This window comes from Schistocerca piceifrons, chromosome 2, assembly GCF_021461385.2.
Source record: "Schistocerca piceifrons isolate TAMUIC-IGC-003096 chromosome 2, iqSchPice1.1, whole genome shotgun sequence".
NCBI lineage: Eukaryota > Metazoa > Arthropoda > Insecta > Orthoptera > Acrididae > Schistocerca > Schistocerca piceifrons.
The window spans coordinates 354900803-354923005 of NC_060139.1; the positions used below are offsets into that span (position 1 = coordinate 354900803).

Sequence of the window (22203 nt, forward strand, 5' to 3'; positions counted from 1 at the left end):
GGGAAAATCAGAATATGAACACATCTCACCGAAGGTAAGCTTTGATCGATAAATCATTTTAAAAAATTTATTTAATCGCGAGAGGAGAGTTGCCTAATCACTGCAATATTCGGAGAAAGAAACTTAGCGCAAGCTGTTGACCCATCTAATGTCATGTTTGCCCACGCCACTGCAAGTAATAAGCACTAGAAACAACTACTAAAAATGTAGTAGTTTTGTATACGATACATGGTTTTGAGTATGTGCACAATATTGAAATCAGTTCACTCAGTAAACTTGTCTTTCTACAGTCATTGCCTTCATATTTCTAAGTAATACATTAGTCATAATAAGAAGCGCACTGTGACTGGTACACAGTTCTTATTACAGTACGTGCTCAAAATTGTAATTAGTTCACTTGATAAACCTGTCCTTTTACTGTCACTACTTTCATTTGTTTCCACGATGAATCAGTACATGACAAATGCAACATCAAACATTAGAAATTTGACTCAGCAGTTCGTGATTTACTTCATAAACTGTATCTGTAACACACGTGTATCTGCATTATTCCGTCGTCATACCATTACGTGGAAGATTAATGTAAGAGGTGTAACATTTAAACACACTTTGTGTACAATTTTTTCAGTCCACAAAATGATGGTAAATAGGTTGTATGTCCATAATTATAAATTCGCTATCCATGCTCACGCACCTATCAAAAACTAACCTCCTGCATCTACTTGCTACACACTCATTGTTGTTATACTGATAGTCAGTAACTATCCAAATGCATCAAAGCCCTCACTCTCACAGAATATCATTACAGCAAAATTTTATTAAACGTTTTTCAGTTTAAACATTCCCAAATGATTTTAAGATTAACAGCAAATATTAAATAAAGAAACAATTAATACAACAAAATAACACCTGTTCAGTCTTGTACAGTTACAGATGATTCGCAAACTGTGATACATCACCTATCATACAAAAATTAATACATGGATTAGATATCTTTAGATTTTTGGGTTGTCACTTTTACCCTCATTTTATTATATGATGATCTACAGAACTTTTCAAGATAAAATTCCTTGGCACATAGGTATTATATTGTTTTTCATCCATGTCAAGTGTTCTTTTTAATATTAAATCAATAAATAATTTAATTACTTTATAAAACAATGTAATATACAACTGAATGAATACAAAATACTGGTTGATTAAATAAACACTGACAAATAATTCTGCAACTACCAGACTTAAAAATTATTCCATAAGTATTCCATTTAAATATTTCTTTTCGCCTTCACAACTTGAATGCAGAATAACGCAGATATTATGTAATTATCTCTATTCGAAAAATGTGAACCAGATACTAGATCTTTGCAAGCTATAATAATTAAAATAATTCCAGAAAAAATATTCTCGTTGTATGTGAATGCATACATATTATCACTGATATTCACTTTCGTTTGAACGAAGCACGGTAGTTTATTCTGCAAACATTAAATTTTTAGGCCCATTCTTAGCGTCTACATCACCTATTTGTCAATGCTCAATTGTATTACGTTGGTGCGTAAGTTGGAAGCGTGTCTGTTTTGCATGTTGGTGTTCCGGTTTCTATGGCCTTATTTATCGATTGTCATTTTTTATTTGTAGTTCAGTGTTGCTATTTGAGTTAACATACCGTAATTTTGTCATTTGGATATAGTGAGTGGAGCTGTGGACGCTAGAAAACGGAGTAGCATGTGAAGAAATTCGAACATTTCCAACATATTCGTCAGTTTGAGTTCAGTAGCGGGCTGACAATAGCGGAGGCAGCCAGAAACGTTTGCACCGTGTATGGGGATAGTGCCGTTGTACAGAAGAAAGCAAGAAAATGTTACCTCGTTTTAAGGAATATCGTTTTGACATTAGTGACTCTCCGTGTTCAGGAAGACCTTCAGCGTTTGACTGTAGTTTAAACGCATTAATCCACAACGATCCACGTCAGTGTACTTGAGAAATGGCAGATGTGATGAACTGTGATCAGTCCACCGTTGTGCGACATTTGCGTACAGTGGGCAAGGTGGCCTGCTCTAAGCCAAAATCGCAAAAATCAGCGACTGGCCATTGCTCGTCATCTGTTGGCTCATTAACAACATAGATCCTCTATCGTTACTGGCGACGAGAAATGGTCGCTTTATGCTAACACAAGGAAAAGAAAGGAATGTCTGAGCTCAAACAAAGCAGCGACTCCCCATACAGAGAACTGTGTGCATCCACAAAAGTTAATTTTATGCATCTGGTGGAACAGCGACGGTGTAACCATCACTGCTAACATTTACTGTCAACAACTAAGACGTCTTGCAGACACAGTCCAACAACAATGACCGGGAAGACTGCGTGAAGTGGTGCTACATCACGATAACCACCATCCGCCTACTGCCAGACTCACAAAAACTGCACAGGAGTTGTGTTGGGAAATCATTCGGCATCCGCTTTACCCACCTTATCTTGCGCCCTCAGATTTTCGCCTTTTCCGTTCTCTATCGAGCAACCTTCAACGAACTTCCTGTCCGAATGGAAATGCGCTCCGAACATGGCTCGACGAGTTCTTCGTGTTAAAACCAAGTAATTTCCACAATCACAGAATCGAAAAGTTAGCCAGTGTTGACAGGCTCTCGCAAATTACGAAGGAGAATATGTTACTGATGACTAAAGTCTGAGTTACTTGTATCTGTTGTGTTTATTTAACTTACGGAAAAACGCTATTACTTATGCACCAACCCAATCCATTTCCACAGAACATGTTACACGGAAATGGCTTTCTCCTTCTCCAGTGTCTTCAGAAAAGAACTCAGTATTTTTTATTGTTCAGCCCACTTCTTTTAAATTTCTCTGGGCAGCTCTGTCTCATAAAACAAAAACTTCCGGTAGTATTTATCACTTAAATACATAGTCAGCTATAAACTACAGGAAATAGTTACTCTTAACATTATGTAAAATTCTTTGGGCTGCAACCCAAAGTAAAAAAATATGTATTACTCTCCGATGTACATGTGCATTCATAAAATAAAATTTAGTATAATCAGAAATTTATCTACCATAATGTCAGATATCTATTGCTGTCAATGTGATGAAACAGTAAGCTTCGTTTCAAAATGACATTTTTTAAGCATGAAATACTGTCATTAGAACCCCAACCTTAAAAAACAAATTGCTCTTGCTGACTCCCCATTTTTAAGAACTCGCTAAATCCGACCTCTCTTCTGATTTCATCCCATTTTCAGGACCTGGATCCCACTCATGGTTCCCCTCTGTTAGTTTCAACATGTTAATGTTTCTTGTATGATGTTCTCTAGGTTTCTATAGCTTGAGATCAACTATGTTTTCCAGTTCTTATCCTTCTTGGACATAATAAGTGTTAGGTAATACGCATTAGGGAGTGGATTAGTTTCAACTTAAAATGTTGCTTTAAATAACTCAAAATTTTGAAGCTGCAGATTTATGATGGATTCCCATTAACACCAGAGCCCCTACACTTGTATAGTATGTAATCTGTTATCGTGTGTTTCTTTTTTTCAGTTTGTATCTTCTTCTCCACTGCCTCCTCAAATCCTTCCTGCCTTTCTTCTCAGTTGAACACTTTTCTGACTCGAAAAGGCATCTGCTCTCGCCTAGTATTATCTTGTGTGATATGTACATAGTCATATGAAATAATGCTCCACATAATTAAGTATGTCCTCTACATCCACCACAATGTTTCCACAAGCACTATGATTATTGTATCAGTATATTCTGCACAGTCGGCCTATTTTCTGCACACAATATGCTGTTGGATTTTTAGAGGGGTGATAGGTGGAGATCTGTATCTGTATCTGCATCTGTTTTGAGAGCACTTTCAACTGATAAACTGAGACCTATTATCAGACAGGATTGATTTTGGTTCATTCATTTCACAAAATAATATTTTTCTAGTTTCTCAAGTATTTCCTTATATTTTGCCTTTCTTAAGAGGTAGAACCTGATGAACATCAAAGAAACTTTGAAAACAACAAATATATTACTAAATCATCCCCTTGGTTATGGTTGTAGTCCGTAAAAATCTGCTACTGAAAGCTCTTTAAAAAATTCACTTGGTTGTATATTTTGTATTTTCATGGGTTCTTTAAATTAGTTTGTTCTCCGCTGTTTTAAGCCACATAATTGGTCTAGAAATGTGGGGATGGGAGGATAACTCAGGCTACCCTCATCCCTTCAGTCATAGGAAGATTTTTCCCAGCGTTCTTAAGCCACACAATTGGTCCAGAAAGAAAGAAGGATGAAAGATAAGAGTTTAACGTCCTGTCGACATCAAGCTCATTAGCAACAGCGCAATTAGTCTACATAGGTGCACGGAAGGGGACGAGAAGGGAGGAGGGGACTGGTGACTTTGACCTGTTTCTTGCTGTCTCTTGATGGATGACGATGAATCTAGCACAGACAACTGTCCTAGAGGTGTAGGTGGGGTATGACGTTACATCATAATTCCGAAAGTTGCAAGTGATAAGATAAGATAAGAATCATAAATCAGCTGGGTTGAACTGCTTCTGCCCCACTACTACTATCATGGTGCCATTCTTCAATATGACAACACCCGTCCACACATGGTACCTGCCCCCATGTACTGTTTAAATGATGATGAGTTATTTCTGTGGCCAGCAAGATCACCAGATCTGTCACTGTTAGCTGTGTCGGATGTCAGTTCCGTCCCAGTGCAAGTATCCAGGCTACTAAGGGCCAGTTACAACATTGGCGGGCCAACTTGCCTTGCAAGAAAATATAACGCCTTTATGACACCCTTCCCAGCCAAACCAGTGAATAAATTCGAGCCAGAGAAGGTGCAACGTCATACTGATAAGTGGGCTCATGTTGAAAAGTTCTTTGTAAATTTGACTCTATTTTGTAATCACTGAAGTAACATCATATACCTTTTCGACCCTATGAAGATTCATTTCGTTTCCTCCTCTTCCTCTGGGTTCTTCACTTTTTTGTCTGGCAGTGTATGTCAGGTACACATAAGGGCCACACATAGAAGTTACTTTCTAATCAGAGATGACATACAGTTACAGCACACTTCTGGGTTCTTTGGTAATTCTCACATTCAGTGAAGATCACAGTTAATAACTCATAATCAGGGTTAGGATTTTTAGGTGCAAATTCCACATGAAAAAAGAAGGGATAAAGTGGTTAAATAAGGTAAAAAAAGGGACAACTAACTAATTCGACGATTTCTCTTCCCTCTATTCTAGTTTATTGAATTACAACCATTACATCAAATTATCACTCATCAAAAAAAAGAGAAAACATAAGCTGTTGTACTTAAAGACATTAGGCATCGCTACATTTTTAAAAGTGAGTCTGCTTGTATTAGGAGATAGAATTTCTTTGTAAATGCTAAAACTTCTTTCGACATCCACAGAAACCAGTGGGGCAAACCTTTTATTCACTCGGAATGGCAACTGTACAGATGTGTCGAATTCTTCAATTCTTCTGAACAGTAGATTCAAGTTTGTTTTTGGCAAAGTCATCTAACTGCTTCCTCACCGATGTAAATATATCCCATTGTTTTTCCTTTTCCAGATCTTGTTCTTCTGATCGTTTAACAGCTACAGTCAGTTACTTGTTACTATGGACACAATATCCGCGGGTGGTTTGAAAAGTTCTTGGAATGGAATAGAAAAAAAGTACTTACACCACTGAAACTTTTTTTATTTTATAATGTAGTCTCCTTGTAGATTAATTTACTTGGTCCAACGATATTCCATTGCCTTGATTCCATCTCGAAAATGAGTTTCCTCCAGGCCTGCAAAATACACTCCTGGAAATGGAAAAAAGAACACATTGACACCGGTGTGTCAGACCCACCATACTTGCTCCGGACACTGCGAGAGGGTTGTACAAGCAATGATCACACGCACGGCAGAGCGGACACACCAGAAACCGCGGTGTTGGCCGTCGAATGGCGCTAGCTGCGCAGCATTTGTGCACCGCCGCCGTCAGTGTCAGCCAGTTTGCCGTGGCATACGGAGCTCCATCGCAGTCTTTAACACTGGTAGCATGCCGCGACAGCGTGGACGTGAACCGTATGTGCAGTTGACGGACTTTGAGCGAGGGCGTATAGTGGGCATGCGGGAGGCCGGGTGGACGTACCGCCGAATTGCTCAACACGTGGGGCGTGTGGTCTCCACAGTACATCGATGTTGTCGCCAGTGGTCGGCGGAAGGTGCACGTGCCCGTCGACCTGGGACCGGACCGCAGCGACGCACGGATGCACGCCAAGACCGTAGGATCCTACGCAGTGCCGTAGGGGACCGCACCGCCACTTCCCAGCAAATTAGGGACACTGTTGCTCCTGGGGCATCGGCGAGGACCATTCGCAACCGTCTCCATGAAGCTGGGCTACGGTCCCGCACACCGTTAGGCCGTCTTCCGCTCACGCCCCAACATCGTGCAGCCCGCCTCCAGTGGTGTCGCGACAGGCGTGAATGGAGGGACGAATGGAGACGTGTCGTCTTCAGCGATGAGAGTCGCTTCTGCCTTGGTGCCAATGATGGTCGTATGCGTGTTTGGCGCCGTGCAGGTGAGCGCCACAATCAGGACTGCATACGACCGAGGCACACAGGGCCAACACCCGGCATCATGGTGTGGGGAGCGATCTCCTACACTGGCCGTACACCACTGGCGATCGTCGAGGGGACACTGAATAGTGCACGGTACATCCAAACCGTCATCGAACCCATCGTTCTACCATTCCTAGACCGGCAAAGGAACTTGCTGTTCCAACAGGACAATGCACGTCCGCATGTATCCCGTGCCACCCAACGTGCTCTAGAAGGTGTAAGTCAACTACCCTGGCCAGCAAGATCTCCGGATCTGTCCCCCATTGAGCATGTTTGGGACTGGATGAAGCGTCGTCTCACGCGGTCTGCACGTCCAGCACGAACGCTGGTCCAACTGAGGCGCCAGGTGGAAATGGCATGGCAAGCCGTTCCGCAGGACTACATCCAGCATCTCTACGATCGTCTCCATGGGAGAATAGCAGCCTGGATTGCTGCGAAAGGTGGATATACACTGTACTAGTGCCGACATTGTGCATGCTCTGTTGCCTGTGTCTATGTGCCTGTGGTTCTGTCAGTGTGATCATGTGATGTATCTGACCCCAGGAATGTGTCAATAAAGTTTCCCCTTCCTGGGACAATGAATTCACGGTGTTCTTATTTCAATTTCCAGGAGTGTAGTTGTCAACTCCGGATTATCAATTCTTCATTTGAAGTGAATCTTCGGTCACCAAGGAATATTTTCAGTTTGGGAAGAGATGGAAGTCTGGCGGAGCCAAATCAGGTGAATAAGGTGGGTGTGGAACAACTCATACCTTAGTTCGTGTAACATTGCCACGGCGACGGCACATGTGTGCGGGCGCACACTGTCTTGATGGAGGATGACTTTCTTCCTTGCTAAATTTGACCTTTTTCGCGTATCTTTTGTTGCAATTTGTCCAGGAGGTTAGCATAGTATTCTCCAGTAATTGTTTGCTCAGTGGGATGATAATCTACAAACAGATACCGCTTCGCATCTCAGAACAATGGTGCCATGACCTTTCTCACCGTAGGAATTGTCTTTGCTTTCTTTGGTGCCGGCGAATCAGCATGTTTCCACTGCTTTGACTGTTGTTTTGTCTCTGGGGTATACTACTGCACCCATATTTCATCTGTGGTCACAAACCGGAGCAAAAGTCTTGTTCGTTCTGCTAAAACGGGCCAAACATTGTTCCGATATGCCTGTTCTCATGCGTCCTTGATCCAGCGTCAGGAGTCGCGGCAGCCATCTTGCAGATAGATTTTTCATTTCTAATTCTTCATTTAAAATGTGATATTCCCTTTCAGATGACATCCGCCAAGCGTAAGCAATTTCACGCTCTTTCAATCGTCAATCCTCCATGACCATTTTGTGCACTTTTGCAATGATTTCTGTAGTAGTGACACATCTTGTTCGACCACTGCGCGGATCATCGTCAAAGCTCTCCCGACCAAATTTAAATTCATTTGTCCACTTGGCAGTAGTTGAATATGAAGGAGCAGAGTCAGCCAGTGTATTCTGGAAATCGGCACGCATGTCCTTTGCTTTCATACCTTTCTTTACGAGCTACTTAAGCACTGCTCGAATCTCTATTTTTTCCGTCTTCGCAAATCAATAAATGGAAACAACAGAACCACGTCACCGTCACAACTCTCTTCCAAGAGCACTGACGTGGCATGTATTTACAGGCAACAGTTCAATAACTATCACGTGAACACCTCGTTGCGCTAGCGTTGACCTCTCGCGATGATTCCGAGAACTTTTCAAACCACTCTCGTAGTTCTCTCTGCAAATTACGTATTTTCTCCGGTAACGGAAGTCGCTGTGCCTTGTAAATTGCGTCTGTGTCGGCTGGATCCAAACTCTCTAATTTTGTCAAAATTCTCACCAACATAGCAACACACTGAACCCAAGATCCCCAACGAGTAACGATCGGGAAGTTTGGAAGGGGCAGGCCAGTGGTTTTCCTGTAGGCAACAACATGAGTCGGAGCTTTCAGTAGAATCTGCTTCAGGGCAGAGGTGAATTGATTTGCGGCGTCGTATTCCTTTCTTAAGGATTCACAAACCCTCTAAAGAGCATTAACCAAGCATGTCACAGGCTTCACCTTAAGAAATAAAGGTTTCCATTGGTTAACAGCTGAAACCATGTGTGGAACCTGGTCTGTAACCACAAGAAGTAGTCTCGACACCAGCAGGCCAGAGTAGCCATAATTGATTGCATTACTGCACTGGCATTGGTTTTCTGCAGTTCTTACATTTTTACAACATGGGCTTAGCTTTCTCCCCTGCAAAGGAAAAACAAAAATGTTCAAAACATATCGTTCCATTGAGTCTATGGTTTCATCCATAATGATTCCCATATCGCAACCATAAGCTTTCTCCTTGATTCTTAGTATGGTGGCTTGGTAATCACTAATCACCGCAGCTGAGATGGGAGAAAGGAAAAGGAATCTGCGAAATAAGTGGCAGTCACACAGCATAGTTAATCCTGTGAGTGAGTGTATCTAGTCATATTAAATAACAGACAATATTTTGGCTTGCTTATAGTAGCTAAATGCTGTGACAGCTTCCCTGTCAAGGAAAGTGAGGTTGGCATGTAATGCAAAAAAGAGGCTGTTGATTGTTTACATAATATTTTAGTCTTTCGCTGTTTTTGCTGTATGATCAGTGAGAGAGACTTGTATTTATTGTTGTTGTGAAATTTATAGAATTTAGACATGTGAGTACAGATACAGATTGACAATTGTTCAATCAGAAACTCTGTATTTCGAAACGTACCGCAGGTGCTCCGCATCAACAAGCAGTCAATGGACGTGACAGCGACGGGGCAGGTAATCAACCTCATGTCCAACGACGTGGCCCGCTTCGACGTGGCGTCTCTGTACGCCAACTGGCTGTGGATGGCGTTTCTGCAGCTGGCGCTGATCACCTATTTCCTCTACCGTTCCGTATCCTGGGCGGCATTCGCGGGCGTCGTCTATGTTATCATCATGACTGTTCCCCCACAAAGTAAGTCAACTCACCATCGCCAGCCTTCTCCATACATTCTTTTTTAACCTACCTCTTGAGACCACACATATAATTTGCTGCTTGGTTCTGAAAAGTTGTGGATGTGTAGTGACAACTGAAAAATTGTGGCCCCTCAACACTTGAACCTGCATTTCCAGATCATCGTGAGTAGTCGTCGTAGCCATTAGGCCTTAACCATTGAACTGGAAAAAGCATATTTCTGAGGTGCTGTAACAGTTAAGTTCAACTACTCTGCTCTTCGTATAACTGCTAGTCCTTGAAACTAATGAATCTACCTTCTAGTATAGTTAAACTCAATAATGCCTTATGAGATAGTTTTCGAAGGCAACTCATCACTTAAAAAGATAGTATTACTTGCACAAAAGCGAGGAGATAGGATATGATGTGATGTTCCTCTAGCCTTTTTAATTGCACCTCACAACATTTATATATATAAATAACGAAATTCGTCGTAATTAACTCATTATAATTTGGTATGTCGGTTCTTCAACGCTACAAATGATTACTCATTATTAAAGCTATCAATGGCTCAGAAAAGTGATCAGTATGAACTAACAAAAATGTTTATTATTTCTCAAATACCACAAAATTTCTGACAGGTATTCAAGAACGTTTTAAATGTAACCTCAAATCATTTTTTCTTCTGGACCGCTACCATTCCGCTATCGAATTTTTGTTTAAAAACAGGGTAACCTGCGAAAACTAATAAACTTCATGAGTAGGACTGAAAAATAATATGTTCATTAATGTGTTCTTTAAACTGACTTGTTCCACGTAATTTCGATAAAATAATCGTTCAGATGATCTATGGAACAGGTAACTACTAACTTACTAACTAATTGGGAGGACGTCTCCTGTCATTTCAGTGCATGAAATTCATCTGATATAAAGGGTGAACACGAGCTCCACTGTAAAGGAGATTGCACTGCTGCTGCTGACTGCCCTCTCTTCATCAAAGACTTCATGCACTCGTCACAACGTTGTCGAGGCGGTATGTGCTGTTGCTCCGTGTTGCTGAAGATACACATACAGTCGTTCGTCTGCTGTGAATTGACCTAAATATGGGTTTAATAGTTTCAGGACATACCATTTAGCATTAACAGTATACTGAAAGAATCGCTTTACGATGTGGAAACCAGAAATTGTCCACCAAACACCAATCTCGAGGTTATGAAACAGCTATTCATCGTGCCGAACGGGATTTACTGACGCATAATGGTACTAGTTCTGAGAGTGCACGTATCCTGACAGGCTGAAAGAGGCATTTTCTGAAGAAATGAAAAAATGAGGATTCAAAATGCCTGATTCCACTTCACAAGCAAAAGACACGGAATTTCGTCTGGACGCTCTAACTCAAACAAAAACGTAACAAGATGTATGGGTAGAAATGCAGGTCCTTTTTGATAATGATTCGATACGGCGATCTCTTAAATCCCACTTTCACAGATAAAGAGCCTCGAGAGTTCGTCGCACTTAGTTCCAGGCTTTTTTCGTTCGAGCATCATCTTCTGAAGTTCGAGCGGTTTCGGAATTGTTACAGATTTTTTTTTATATAGAGACTGTCTCGCTCCATTTTGCCATTAAGTTTTGCGTTGCATACAGTGCTGGAAGGTTTTATTAAAATAGTTACAGTCTTAAATTGTTGCACAGACAGTTCCATAAACATTTTCCACGAACTGTGCTTCGCATAACGCTCAATAATGGACAAGCACTATTTCATCGTGAGCACCACTTTCTGTTGTATCCAACTGATCATTAAATACGTCTGATTCTTTCAAACGTAATGATACAGGGAAGTATTCGGGACAGAGCATCTGGGAGACCCGCGTCCGCAGACGCGGGACAACAACCGATTGGTGCCCCAAGTCCAGGTTTCCAGCATTTTCTGTGATTGGCTGTTCCCGTCTTCATTAACAAGGGTCAGTTGTGCGTCGCCTTACAAATATTTTCCAGGCCAGTGATATTTTTTCCACTCTATTACGCAATCGACGTCATGCATGATTCAGTGGCTGCGTTTTCCATAAATTACAACTCATTGCTACGGTCGCAGATTCGAATCCTGCCTCGGGCATGGATGTGTGTGATGTCCTTAGGTTAGTTAGGTTTAATTGGTTCTAAGTTCTAGGCGACTGATGACCTCAGAAGTTAAGTCGCATAGTGCTCAGAGCCATACTAGCGGCATGGTCGACTGCAATGATTAAGTTGTATAGGTTAATTGCCATCTTTAGCAATTGTAGTAATGGTCTCATTAAGATCAAACACGTTTCACTATATGTTAAAGTGTCTGCAATGGTCACTGTAGTAATACGGTTTTTTCTCTTACGATTTTGTTTGTTTTGATAACAGTTCCCATGATTTACTTATTAATATAAAGAGTTTTTATTCTTTCCGTTACTCACGGATTTTTGTTGTTTATTCCATTCTTCTGCGTCTACCACGTGTATATGTTATGTGTTGGGTATTTGCATTTGCACATAGCACTTTCATTGCACTTAACACATTTACACTTCTGCATTGGGAAGTATCACTGTTTTGTTGTCATTTTGCAGGGTTTTGTTTGTTTTGATAGTGGTGATGGCGTCTGCTGTCGCTCTGTGAATATTTACATTTCCCGACTAGGAAGAGAGAGAGAGAGATGTTTTTCCTCCTTTCTGTAAATCGCTCTTTTTTAAATTATGTATTTATTTATTTTTCCATAATTGGAGTAATTATCTATTATCTTTGAGTTATGTATGTATATGTGTGTGTGTGAAGGGAGCTAACAGGCCTTGGTTACTATGTGAGCAAGTTATTGCTTTCTTATGGCAGTGGCAGATGATCTACGGTGAGAATATTGCCTTGTTCGAGGTGTTATTTTGTGGTATCTATGGCGGTTGTTCTTTCTCAACTATGTTTTATCAATTGAAATAGCGTCTGATTGCTGATGTTTGTGTGGTCATTTATTATGTGTTTCTTCTGTATTATTGCTTTCTGAATTTGGAAATTTCCGTAGGTGTAGGAGATGTTTCTTGTTGCTGAATCTGATTACTTTCATGTTCTTTTCTATTGTGGAGGGTGGTGGTTTTCTTGCGGGAGGTGTTCTGCAAAATTTGAATGGCTGGTGCCATATTTCCGTTCTCTTTTGTGTTCCTTATACTTTATTTCAAAAGTCCTGCCTGTCTGTCCTATTTATAGAGTATCAGAGTTGTTACACTGTAGTTGGTGAACGTCAAAATTTTGGTACGTGTCCATTTGATCTTCCCTATGCAGATATTTTTATATAGAATTGTTGGTTTGGTACGCTATTTTTATTCGTTGTGTCTTGAGGATGTTCTCAATCCTGTGTGTCAGTTTATTTCTGTATTTGAGTGTGTACCAGCTTGTCTGTTGAGCTTCTACGTCGTTCTCTTGCTGTGTAGTGGTGGTGATGTTGATGTGTGCCTGTACGGTGGGTGATGCGTTTTGTAAAACCTCGTCGCCAGTTTAGTACAAACTGAGTTGTCACTGTTGTTATGGCAGGCCGAATTTGTGAGTTCGTGAAAAGGCTTCTAGTGCAGTACATCGTTAAGACAATTTCTACCTGCCACTATTACATAACCATGCTCCAGGGTCAGGCAATAGGATAGGAGAACACAACGCTCCAACAAATTAGTAACAAAGTCACACAAATGAGTTTAAAAAGTTTACTTATCTTTGTGACTTGTTGAATAATGAAGTCTGTATCATCGCTTGTAATATATAACAAAAAGGCCCTCAATGGTTAAGTGCAAATATCGTAAGTAAACTTCACACTTTATAGCAAATGAAATTTACAACAACTGTCTGTTCACTTCTAAGAAATCACTAAATGACGTTCCCTGTGTGTCAGCCCCGGACGATGATCTAACCAAGTGGGCGAGAGCTGCTCTTCTATCTTCCGTATAGGCTTTTGTCCGTTGTCGTCCAGCCATTAGCGGATTGTACTCGGCAGGCAACTGGCCGAGACGAAGTCGATAGCTTCATACTCAGCGTCGCCCGTAGCGCTGGTGGAACCCGCTCTATGTCACTGGCATCAGCTCGCATCTTTGCGCCTGTGGTGCTTTCACTCTGGCTGTGTCTTTTTCAGATGACACAGCGATGTGTGTCCCTGGCTGGAGTTGTGCGGTGTTTGCTTTTTTTTATTTTTACATTTTCAGGATTTTTTTCCAGTTCTGTTACTAGAGAATCTTGGTATTTATTATTTTGTTCTATCTGAATAATTATGACCAATTTCCTATTATAGTTATGTTTGTCAAGTGGCACTGTGTTTAATCTGTGGATCTTAAAACTGAGAGCACATTCTTTTTGGACCTATTAGTGGTTATAGGATTGCTGTAATATTGTGTCTGTGTGACGCTTTTCCCGTAAATGCTGAACGAGTGTTAGTTACTTTTCTTTGTGCTGTATATACACTATGCGATCAAAAGTATCCCGACACTTGGCTGAAAATGACTTACACGTTCGTGGCGCCTTCCATTGGTAATGCTGGAATTCAATATGGTGTTTACCCACCCTTAGCCTTGATGACAGCTTCCACTCACGCAAGCATACGTTCAGTCAGGTGCTGGAAGGTTTCTTGGGGAATGGCAGCCCATTCTTCACGGTGTGCTGCACTGAGGAGAGGTTTCGATGTCGGTCGGTGAGGCCTGGCACGAAGTTGGCGTTCCAAAACATCCCAGAGGCGTGCTGTAGGATTCGGGTCAGGACTCTGTGCAGGACAGTCCATAACAGGCAGTGCACTATGAACAGGTGCTCGATTGTGTTGAAAGATGCAATCGCCATCCCCGAATTGCTCTTCAACAGTGGGAAGCACGAAGGTGCTTACAGCATCAATGTAAGCCTGTGATGTGATAGTGATCCATGAAAAACACGACCACACCATAACACCACCGCCTCCGAATTTTACTATTGGCATTACACACGCAAGGAGATGACGTTCACCTGACATTCGCCATACCGTCAACCTGCCATAAGATCGCCACGTAGTGTACCGTGATTCACACAACCTTTTTTTTTTAGTCGTCCAATGTTTACGCTCCTTACACTAAACGAGACATTTACCGGCGTGCTGTGTGGCTTATCAGCGGCCGCTCGACCATGAAATCCAAATTTTCTCACCTCCCGCCTAGATATCTGCCTATTGCACATTACGACCCTCTTCAACTGTCGGCAGTCTCCATCAGGGATATTTAGGAGTGTGGAAATCTTACGTGCAGACGTATGACACGACACCCAATCACCTGACCACGTTCGAAGTGCGTGAGTTGCGCGGAGCTCCCCATTCTGCTCTCTCACTGTGTCTAATGAATACTGACGTCGCTGATGTGGAGTACCTGGCAGTAGGTGGCAGCACAGTGCACCTAATATGAAAAACGTATGTTTTTGGGGCTTCCGGATACTTTTGATCACATAGTGTATCTAGGAAATTTATTGGGTCTGTTCGTTCTGTCTCTAAGACGAACTTTATGCTTTGCTTTATGCTATGTCTGCATGTAGCTTTTCTATTTTATTTTCTGGCTCATCTACCAAGCCGACTATGTCATCCATGTATCTCCACCAATTCGGTATATTGTATTTTCCTGGTACTGTTTTCTAGGATATTATTTGCTCTATTTTGTTTATGAAGATATTTGCCAACTTTCCCGAAATAGCAGGTCCTATTGGGAATCCTTCTTGATGTAGGTAAAATTCTTTGTTGGGTTCAAAGTAATTTTGGCCAGTAATGAGGTCTAGAGTGTGCTTATCTCTGTTACGTGTTCTTGTGGTAACTGATTGTGAGTATCTAGGTCCTGTTCTATTATATTAATTGTTTCTTTGACTGGGATTATGAAGTAGACGTTTTCTGCATCGAATGAGATCAGCATAGTTGTGTGCGGGATATATACCTACAGAAAAACTTCCAAATTCAAAAAGCAACAATAGATACCAAACACAAGTAATAAATGAGGATACAGAAATCAGCAATCAGACGCTATTTAAACTAATAAAACATATTGTTGAGAAAGAACAACATCCATAGACACCACAAGCAATATCACAAACTAGGCCATGTTGTCATCCTAGATCAGCCACCACTCTACGATAATAAAGCAATAACTTACACACACAGGAGCCAGGAGCCAGGATATGTTAGCTCCGTTCACACACACACAAACAGACGCACACACACACAACCATACACACACACACTGTAAGGTAATTACCCCAATTAGAAAAAAGTAATTAAAAATGATTTTAAAAAATTAAAAAAAGTAATATACAGAAATGTGGAAAAGAACTTTACAAGAAAAACATCTCTTTCTCGTTCTCTGTCTCTGTGTGTCTGTCTCTCTCTCGCTCTCTCTCTCTCTCTCTCTCTCTCTCTCCTTCTCACACACACACACACACACACACACACACACACACACATACATACACACACAACACACACTATCTCTCTCTCTTCCTACTCGGGAAATATAAATACTCACAGATCGGTAGCAGACGCCTTCACCACTATCAAAACAAACAAAACACGTAAAATGACGAGAGAACAGTGATACTTCCCAACGTGTTAAATGCCCTGAAGCTGCTGCGTGGAAATGCAAATACTCAACACATACACGCGGAAAACGAATAAGAATGGCATAAACAACACACAAAAACCGAGAGTAGCGAAAAGAATAAAACTGTTTACAGTAATAAATAAAGGATGCGAAGTGTTAATGATCAAAACAATTGTAAGAGAAAAAACCACATTGTTCCAGCGACCGCTGTAGATGCTTTAGAATTAAACGAAACGTGTGTGGTCTTAATAAGACTTTTATTACAGTTGCTGATGATGATAGTTAACTTATACAATCCGTATATGTACAAATGCGGGAGAAAAGGGGCCAAAAAACGAAGAAGACAACGCGCAATGATTAAACTTGTTTTGTGCCAGAGTGGAATTACGCTTACTGATATGCCCTCATTACCTGTTTACAGCGTATATGGGAAAGCTTTCAGCGCGCTTCCGTAAGCGTGTCGCTGTCAGGACTGACGAAAGGATGCGGATGATGAACGAGCTGGTGCAGGGGATACAGGTGGTCAAGATGTACGCCTGGGAGAGGCCTTTCGACAAGCTCGTCGCATTGGCCAGAAAGTAGGTGACACTATTCCATTTCTGTTATTCAGTTAAGAGGAAGTACTAATTGTGACCTCGCACGCAGTGTGAGGCTTGTTTTCTGTAGAATTTTATAAGAATTTTGGTAATAAAATTCTGAAACATATAAACTGTCTAAAATAAACGTTAGCATACTTTTCTATAGTTTCATGATGCAAGAAAATCAGAAAAGATCTGGCGACTGTTAATGCACATTCATATGCAGTTACATTACAAATACTTTCTTAGCAACGTTAGCACCTTGTTTCTCCCTGATGACGCAGTGCATCGTCATGGTATGCATTAGCGAGCAATCCTAATTCATTAACTCTCAGCCACCGACCAGTACTCACACAGAACAGAAGAAAGTTATGTTTAACAACCAGAAACAGCTGTTGATGAAATAAACTTTCATTCACTACTAGTTTCGACTGACCTATTATCATCAGGATAGCAACAGAGAGAACACTTGTGACATATATGACCATCTAACTAGCTACGCTACGATATGTGTTGAGCATGCAAACGAAATTGTCAGAATTATTTATTGTATGGCATCGTTCTCGCCGGCCGGAGTGGCAGTACGGTTCTAGGCGCTACAGTCTGGAGCCGAGCGACCGCTACGGTCGCAGGTTCGAATCCAGCCTCGGGCATGGATGTATGTGATGTCCTTAGGTTAGTTAGGGTTAAGTAGTTCCAAGTTCTAGGGGACTGATGACCTCAGATGTTAAGTCCCATAGTGCTCGGAGCCATTTTTTGCATCGTTCTTATTGTGATGTAAAAAAATTATCTGAAAAATCTTAGGTCACTTGAAACCAAGATACAAAATATGAAGTAATGCAACTAACTGTGGTCATACGAAATTCTTGAAAACGATACACTTGTACAATGTTACATGGCGTCAGTAGTAAAATACATTATGCAATCGACAGATAAATGAAGTAATATACGAGGGCAGTTCAATAAGGAATGCAACACATTTTTTTTCTCGGCCAATTTTGGTTGAAAAAACCGGAAATTTCTTGTGGAATATTTTCAAACATTCCCGCTTCGTCTCGTATAGTTTCATTGACTTCCGACAGGTGGCAGCGCTGTACAGAGCTGTTAAAATGGCGTCTGTAACGGATGTGCGTTGCAAACAACAGGCAGTGATCGAGTTTCTTTTGGCGGAAAACCAGGGCATCTCAGATATTCATAGGCGCTTGCAGAATGTCTACGGTGATCTGGCAGTGGACGAAAGCACGGTGAGTCGTTGGGCAAAGCGTGTGTCATCATCGCCGCAAGGTCAAGCAAGACTGTCTGATCTCCCGCATGCGGGCCGGCCGTGCACAGCTGTGACTCCTGCAATGGCGGAGCGTGCGAACACACTCGTTCGAGATGATCGACGGATCACCATCAAACAACTCAGTGCTCAACTTGACATCTCTGTTGGTAGTGCTGTCACAATTGTTCACCAGTTGGGATATTCAAAGGTTTGTTCCCGCTGGGTCCTTCGTTGTCTAACCGAACACCATAAAGAGCAAACGAGAACCATCTGTGCGGAATTTCTTGCTCGTCATGTGGCTGAGGGTGACAATTCCTTGTCAAAGATTGTTACAGGCGATGAAACATGGGTTCATCACTTCGAACCTGAAACAAAACGGCAATCAATGGAGTGGCGCCACACCCACTCCCCTACCAAGAAAAAGTTTAAAGCCATACCCTCAGCCGGTAAAGTCATGGTTACAGTCTTCTGGGACGCTGAAGGGGTTATTCTGTTCGATGTCCTTCCCCATGGTCAAACGATCAACTCTGAAGTGTATTGTGCTACTCTTCAGAAATTGAAGAAACGACTTCAGCGTGTTCGTAGGCACCTCCTCATTAGTTATGTGAACTACCCATCTAATCTTCAGCATTCTTCTGTAGCACCACATTTCGAAAACTTCTATTCCCTTCTTGTCCAAACTACTTATCGTCCATGTTTCACTTCCATACATGGCTACACTCCGCACAAATGCTTGCAGAAACGACTTCCTGACACTTAAATCTATACTCGATGTTAACAAATTTCTCTTCTTCAGAAACGCTTTCCTTGCCATTGCCAGTCTACATTTTATAACCTCTCTATTTCGACCATCATCAGTTATTTTGCTTCCCAAATAGCAAAAATCATTAACTACTTTAAGTGTCTCATTTCCTAATCTAATTCCCTCAGCATCACCCGAGTTAACTCGACTACATTCCATTATCCTCGTTTTGCTTTTGTTGATGTTCATCTTATATCCATCATTCAAGACACTGTCCCTTCTTTTCAACTGCTCTTCCAAGTCCTTTGCTGTCTCTGACAGAATTACAATGTCATCGGCGAATATTAAAGTTTTTATTTCTTCTCCATGGATTTTAATGCCTCCTCCGAATTTTTCTTTTGTTTCCTTTACTGCTTGCTCAATATACAGATTGAACAACATCGGGGAGAGGCTACAACACTGTCTCACTCCCTTCCCAACCACTGCTTCCCTTTCATGTCCCTCGACTCGTATAACTGCCATCTGGTTTCTGTGCAAATTGTAAATAGCCTTTTGCTCCCTGTATTTTATCCCTGCCACTTTTAGAATTTGAAAGAGAGTATTCCAGTCAACATTGTCAAAAGCTTTCTCTAAGTCTACAAATGCTAGAAACGTAGGTATGCCTTTTCTTAATCTAGCTTCTAAGATAAGTCGTAGGGTCAGTATTGCCTCACGTGTTCCAATATTTCTGCGGAATCCAAACTGATCTTCCCCGAGGTCGGCCAGAAATGTCTATGTATGTGAAACTGTTAAGTAACTTCAACCCAGAAGGACTAAGGTGCTGCCAACACTGTCTCCCCAACGACCGTTCAGCGAACCTTTCTGCAAATGGGCTCTGCAGCAGGCACCTGGTTCAGCTACTCATGCTGACTGCTGTTCATCGGCGACAAAGGCTGGAATTTGTACGCCAGTACCGCAACTGGACGTCCATGGAGTGGCTATAGGAGGCCTTTACAGATGAATCACGTTTTGTGCTCCATTGGACAGATGACCTTTGGATCGTCGGAAGGGTCCAGGTAGGAGGAGGGAGCGTTGGTCTGGGGGTTGCTTTTGTGGCTTTCCCAAGGTGAACTCGTTATTCTGGAACGCACAATGGATCAAGGATTTATCCTTGGGGATCATGCCCACCTCTACATGCAGTTTGTTTTACCTCGGCACGATGGCGTCTAGCAGCAGGAGAGTGCAATGTGTCACACACTCGCAGTGTATGTGCGTGGTTCAGAGAGCACCAGGATGAGTTAACCGTACTCCCCTGGCCACCAAACGTCCCAGTAATTCTATAGGGCCACTTTGATAAGTTGAGAAACCTAGCACAGTTGGCCTCAGCACAGGAGTCAGCATGGCTCCACATCCCTGTCGGTATCTTCTAGACCCTCTCTGACTCTCTTCCTGAATGTTCTGTAATGACCCGGCTGCATAAGGTGGTTATTCAGGCTTTTGACAGGTGGCCACATTAGTGTGACTGGGCAGTGTATAAGTGGATCAGAGAGGAATGAGGTATCAATTTTGAGACGATACTCACTGAAAAACGGGAAATTCACTGCATAAGAGACTTAGGGAAGATGGTTATGTCACGGCACGTCGAAATGAGCATTTGGAAACAGCTAAGCTATTCAGCTGTCTGCGTCCCACTACTGTGAGCCTGTAGAGAAACTTGTGGAAGGACGATGAAACCACGAGCAGGTGGCAAGATGTTGAGTGTCCGTGCATCATCACGGAACGTGGAGGCCGGAGGGTTACCTGCCATTTAAAGCAGGACAAGCGGCGATCTGTGGCAGATCGGCCTACGGAATCCGATGCTGGCGGGGGCACAAATGTTTTTGTTGACTTCGCATAGCCCTTCTTGTTGAACATGGGGCTCTGGAGCTACGTGGCCCTATGTTAACCCAACGACATCGCCAACTACGATTGAGTAGTTGCAGCATCATCGACAGTGGAGCGGGGATAAATTGGAACGTGCAGTCTGATCGGAGGAATCACGCTTGTTTTTTCAGCAAGTTGGTTCAAATGGTTCAAATGGCTCTGAGCACTATGGGACTTAACATCTATGGTCATCAGTCCCTTAGAACTTAGAACTACTTAAACCTAACTAACCTAAGGACAGCACACAACACCCAGCCATCACGAGGCAGAGAAAATCCCTGACCCCGCCGAAAATAGAACCCTGGAACCCGGGCGTGGGAAGCGACAACGCTGCCGCACGACCACGAGCTGCGGGCAGCAAGTTTGTGGTCGTGTCCAGATACTCCAGCATTCATGCAAAAGCCTGCTTGAAGCATGAACCGCACCACGGAGGCAGGCCAGAGGCCCAGCATTATGTTATGGGAGACAGCCTTTGGTGGAAATCGAAGCCACTGTGACAAGTGAGAACTGCGTGAAAATTACTGGAGACCGCGTGTATCCCTTCCTGCTTGATGCATTCGCCGTCGGCGATAGCATCTTCTAACGGGATAACTGTTAATGTCCAAAGGCGATAATCGTGCTACACGTGTTTGAAGAGCATGATAGTGAAGTCACAGTAATGTGTTGGCTACCAAATCGCCTGATCGGAACCCAATGGCACACATCTGGGATCCTATTGGGCACCAGCTCCGCGGCCAGAAGCCGTTGGCCGCCAATTTACTGGAACTGCGTGACCCGTGCATAGAAGTCTGGCGTCATATGCCTCCTAATAAACCCAAGATTTGTGGAATTCACACCATGTAGAATCGTTGCTGTATTGCGCTCCATTCCACATGTTATGCATATCGATTCGGCATATTAGTGAATTTGTTTCAATACCGATAACTGAATGCAATCTCAATGCTACATAGCATCCTATTTGCATCGACCTGTAAACAAATCAGCAGTTCATTCGTCAGAGTTCACTCCACACTGGCGGATGGAGCCTGGTATATCTAGTGTACTCATTTTATTTCATCATAAGATCTTTGTCGTCATTAAATGTGACTTTCTTCAAATATTCACGAGTGGTGAGTAACACTTGGACATAATTTATCACGGAGATTTGTTAAGGTTCGATTCATGGTTCGCACTGTTTGACGATGTCGCACCCGTTTGAGCGCTACCTACATTTTGTTGTTTAGCTTATAAAAGGCGGGCTCTGCAATTAGTACATTCTCAAATACACAACTCTTGTGGATATGCTTATCGTGTCACCTGTGGTTGTCCAGAGTTACAGGTCCACGCATCCATTTAGTGTTTGAGGTTTAAAGTTTAAAAATAACACACTAAAAGCATGTGTTTAGCATCCTGTATTGCAGACAGGAAATGGACTGGAAGTGGCCAAAGACTATAGGACATGTTAACTATGCAGCTATGTATGTTTCTGACACAAGAATAAAAAAAATGACGCTGTCAATTTGCACTCGTACTCCACAATCTAGACGCTATGTGACGAGGTAGCTCTCGCTGTCCAGTACGCATC

The 22203-nt window shown here is 42.2% G+C and overlaps 1 protein-coding gene across 2 annotated transcripts in view; it reads left to right on the top strand.

Moving 5' to 3' along the window:
- Positions 1-22203, top strand: part of LOC124776302 (ATP-binding cassette sub-family C member 4-like) — a 380895-nt gene that overhangs the window by 112841 nt on the left and 245851 nt on the right. For both annotated transcript variants that reach the window (XM_047251227.1, XM_047251228.1), the window contains exons 7-8: positions 9365-9590; positions 16575-16731. In XM_047251227.1, coding sequence (XP_047107183.1) covers positions 9365-9590; positions 16575-16731 — 383 coding nt within the window. The remainder of the gene's footprint in view (positions 1-9364; positions 9591-16574; positions 16732-22203) is intronic.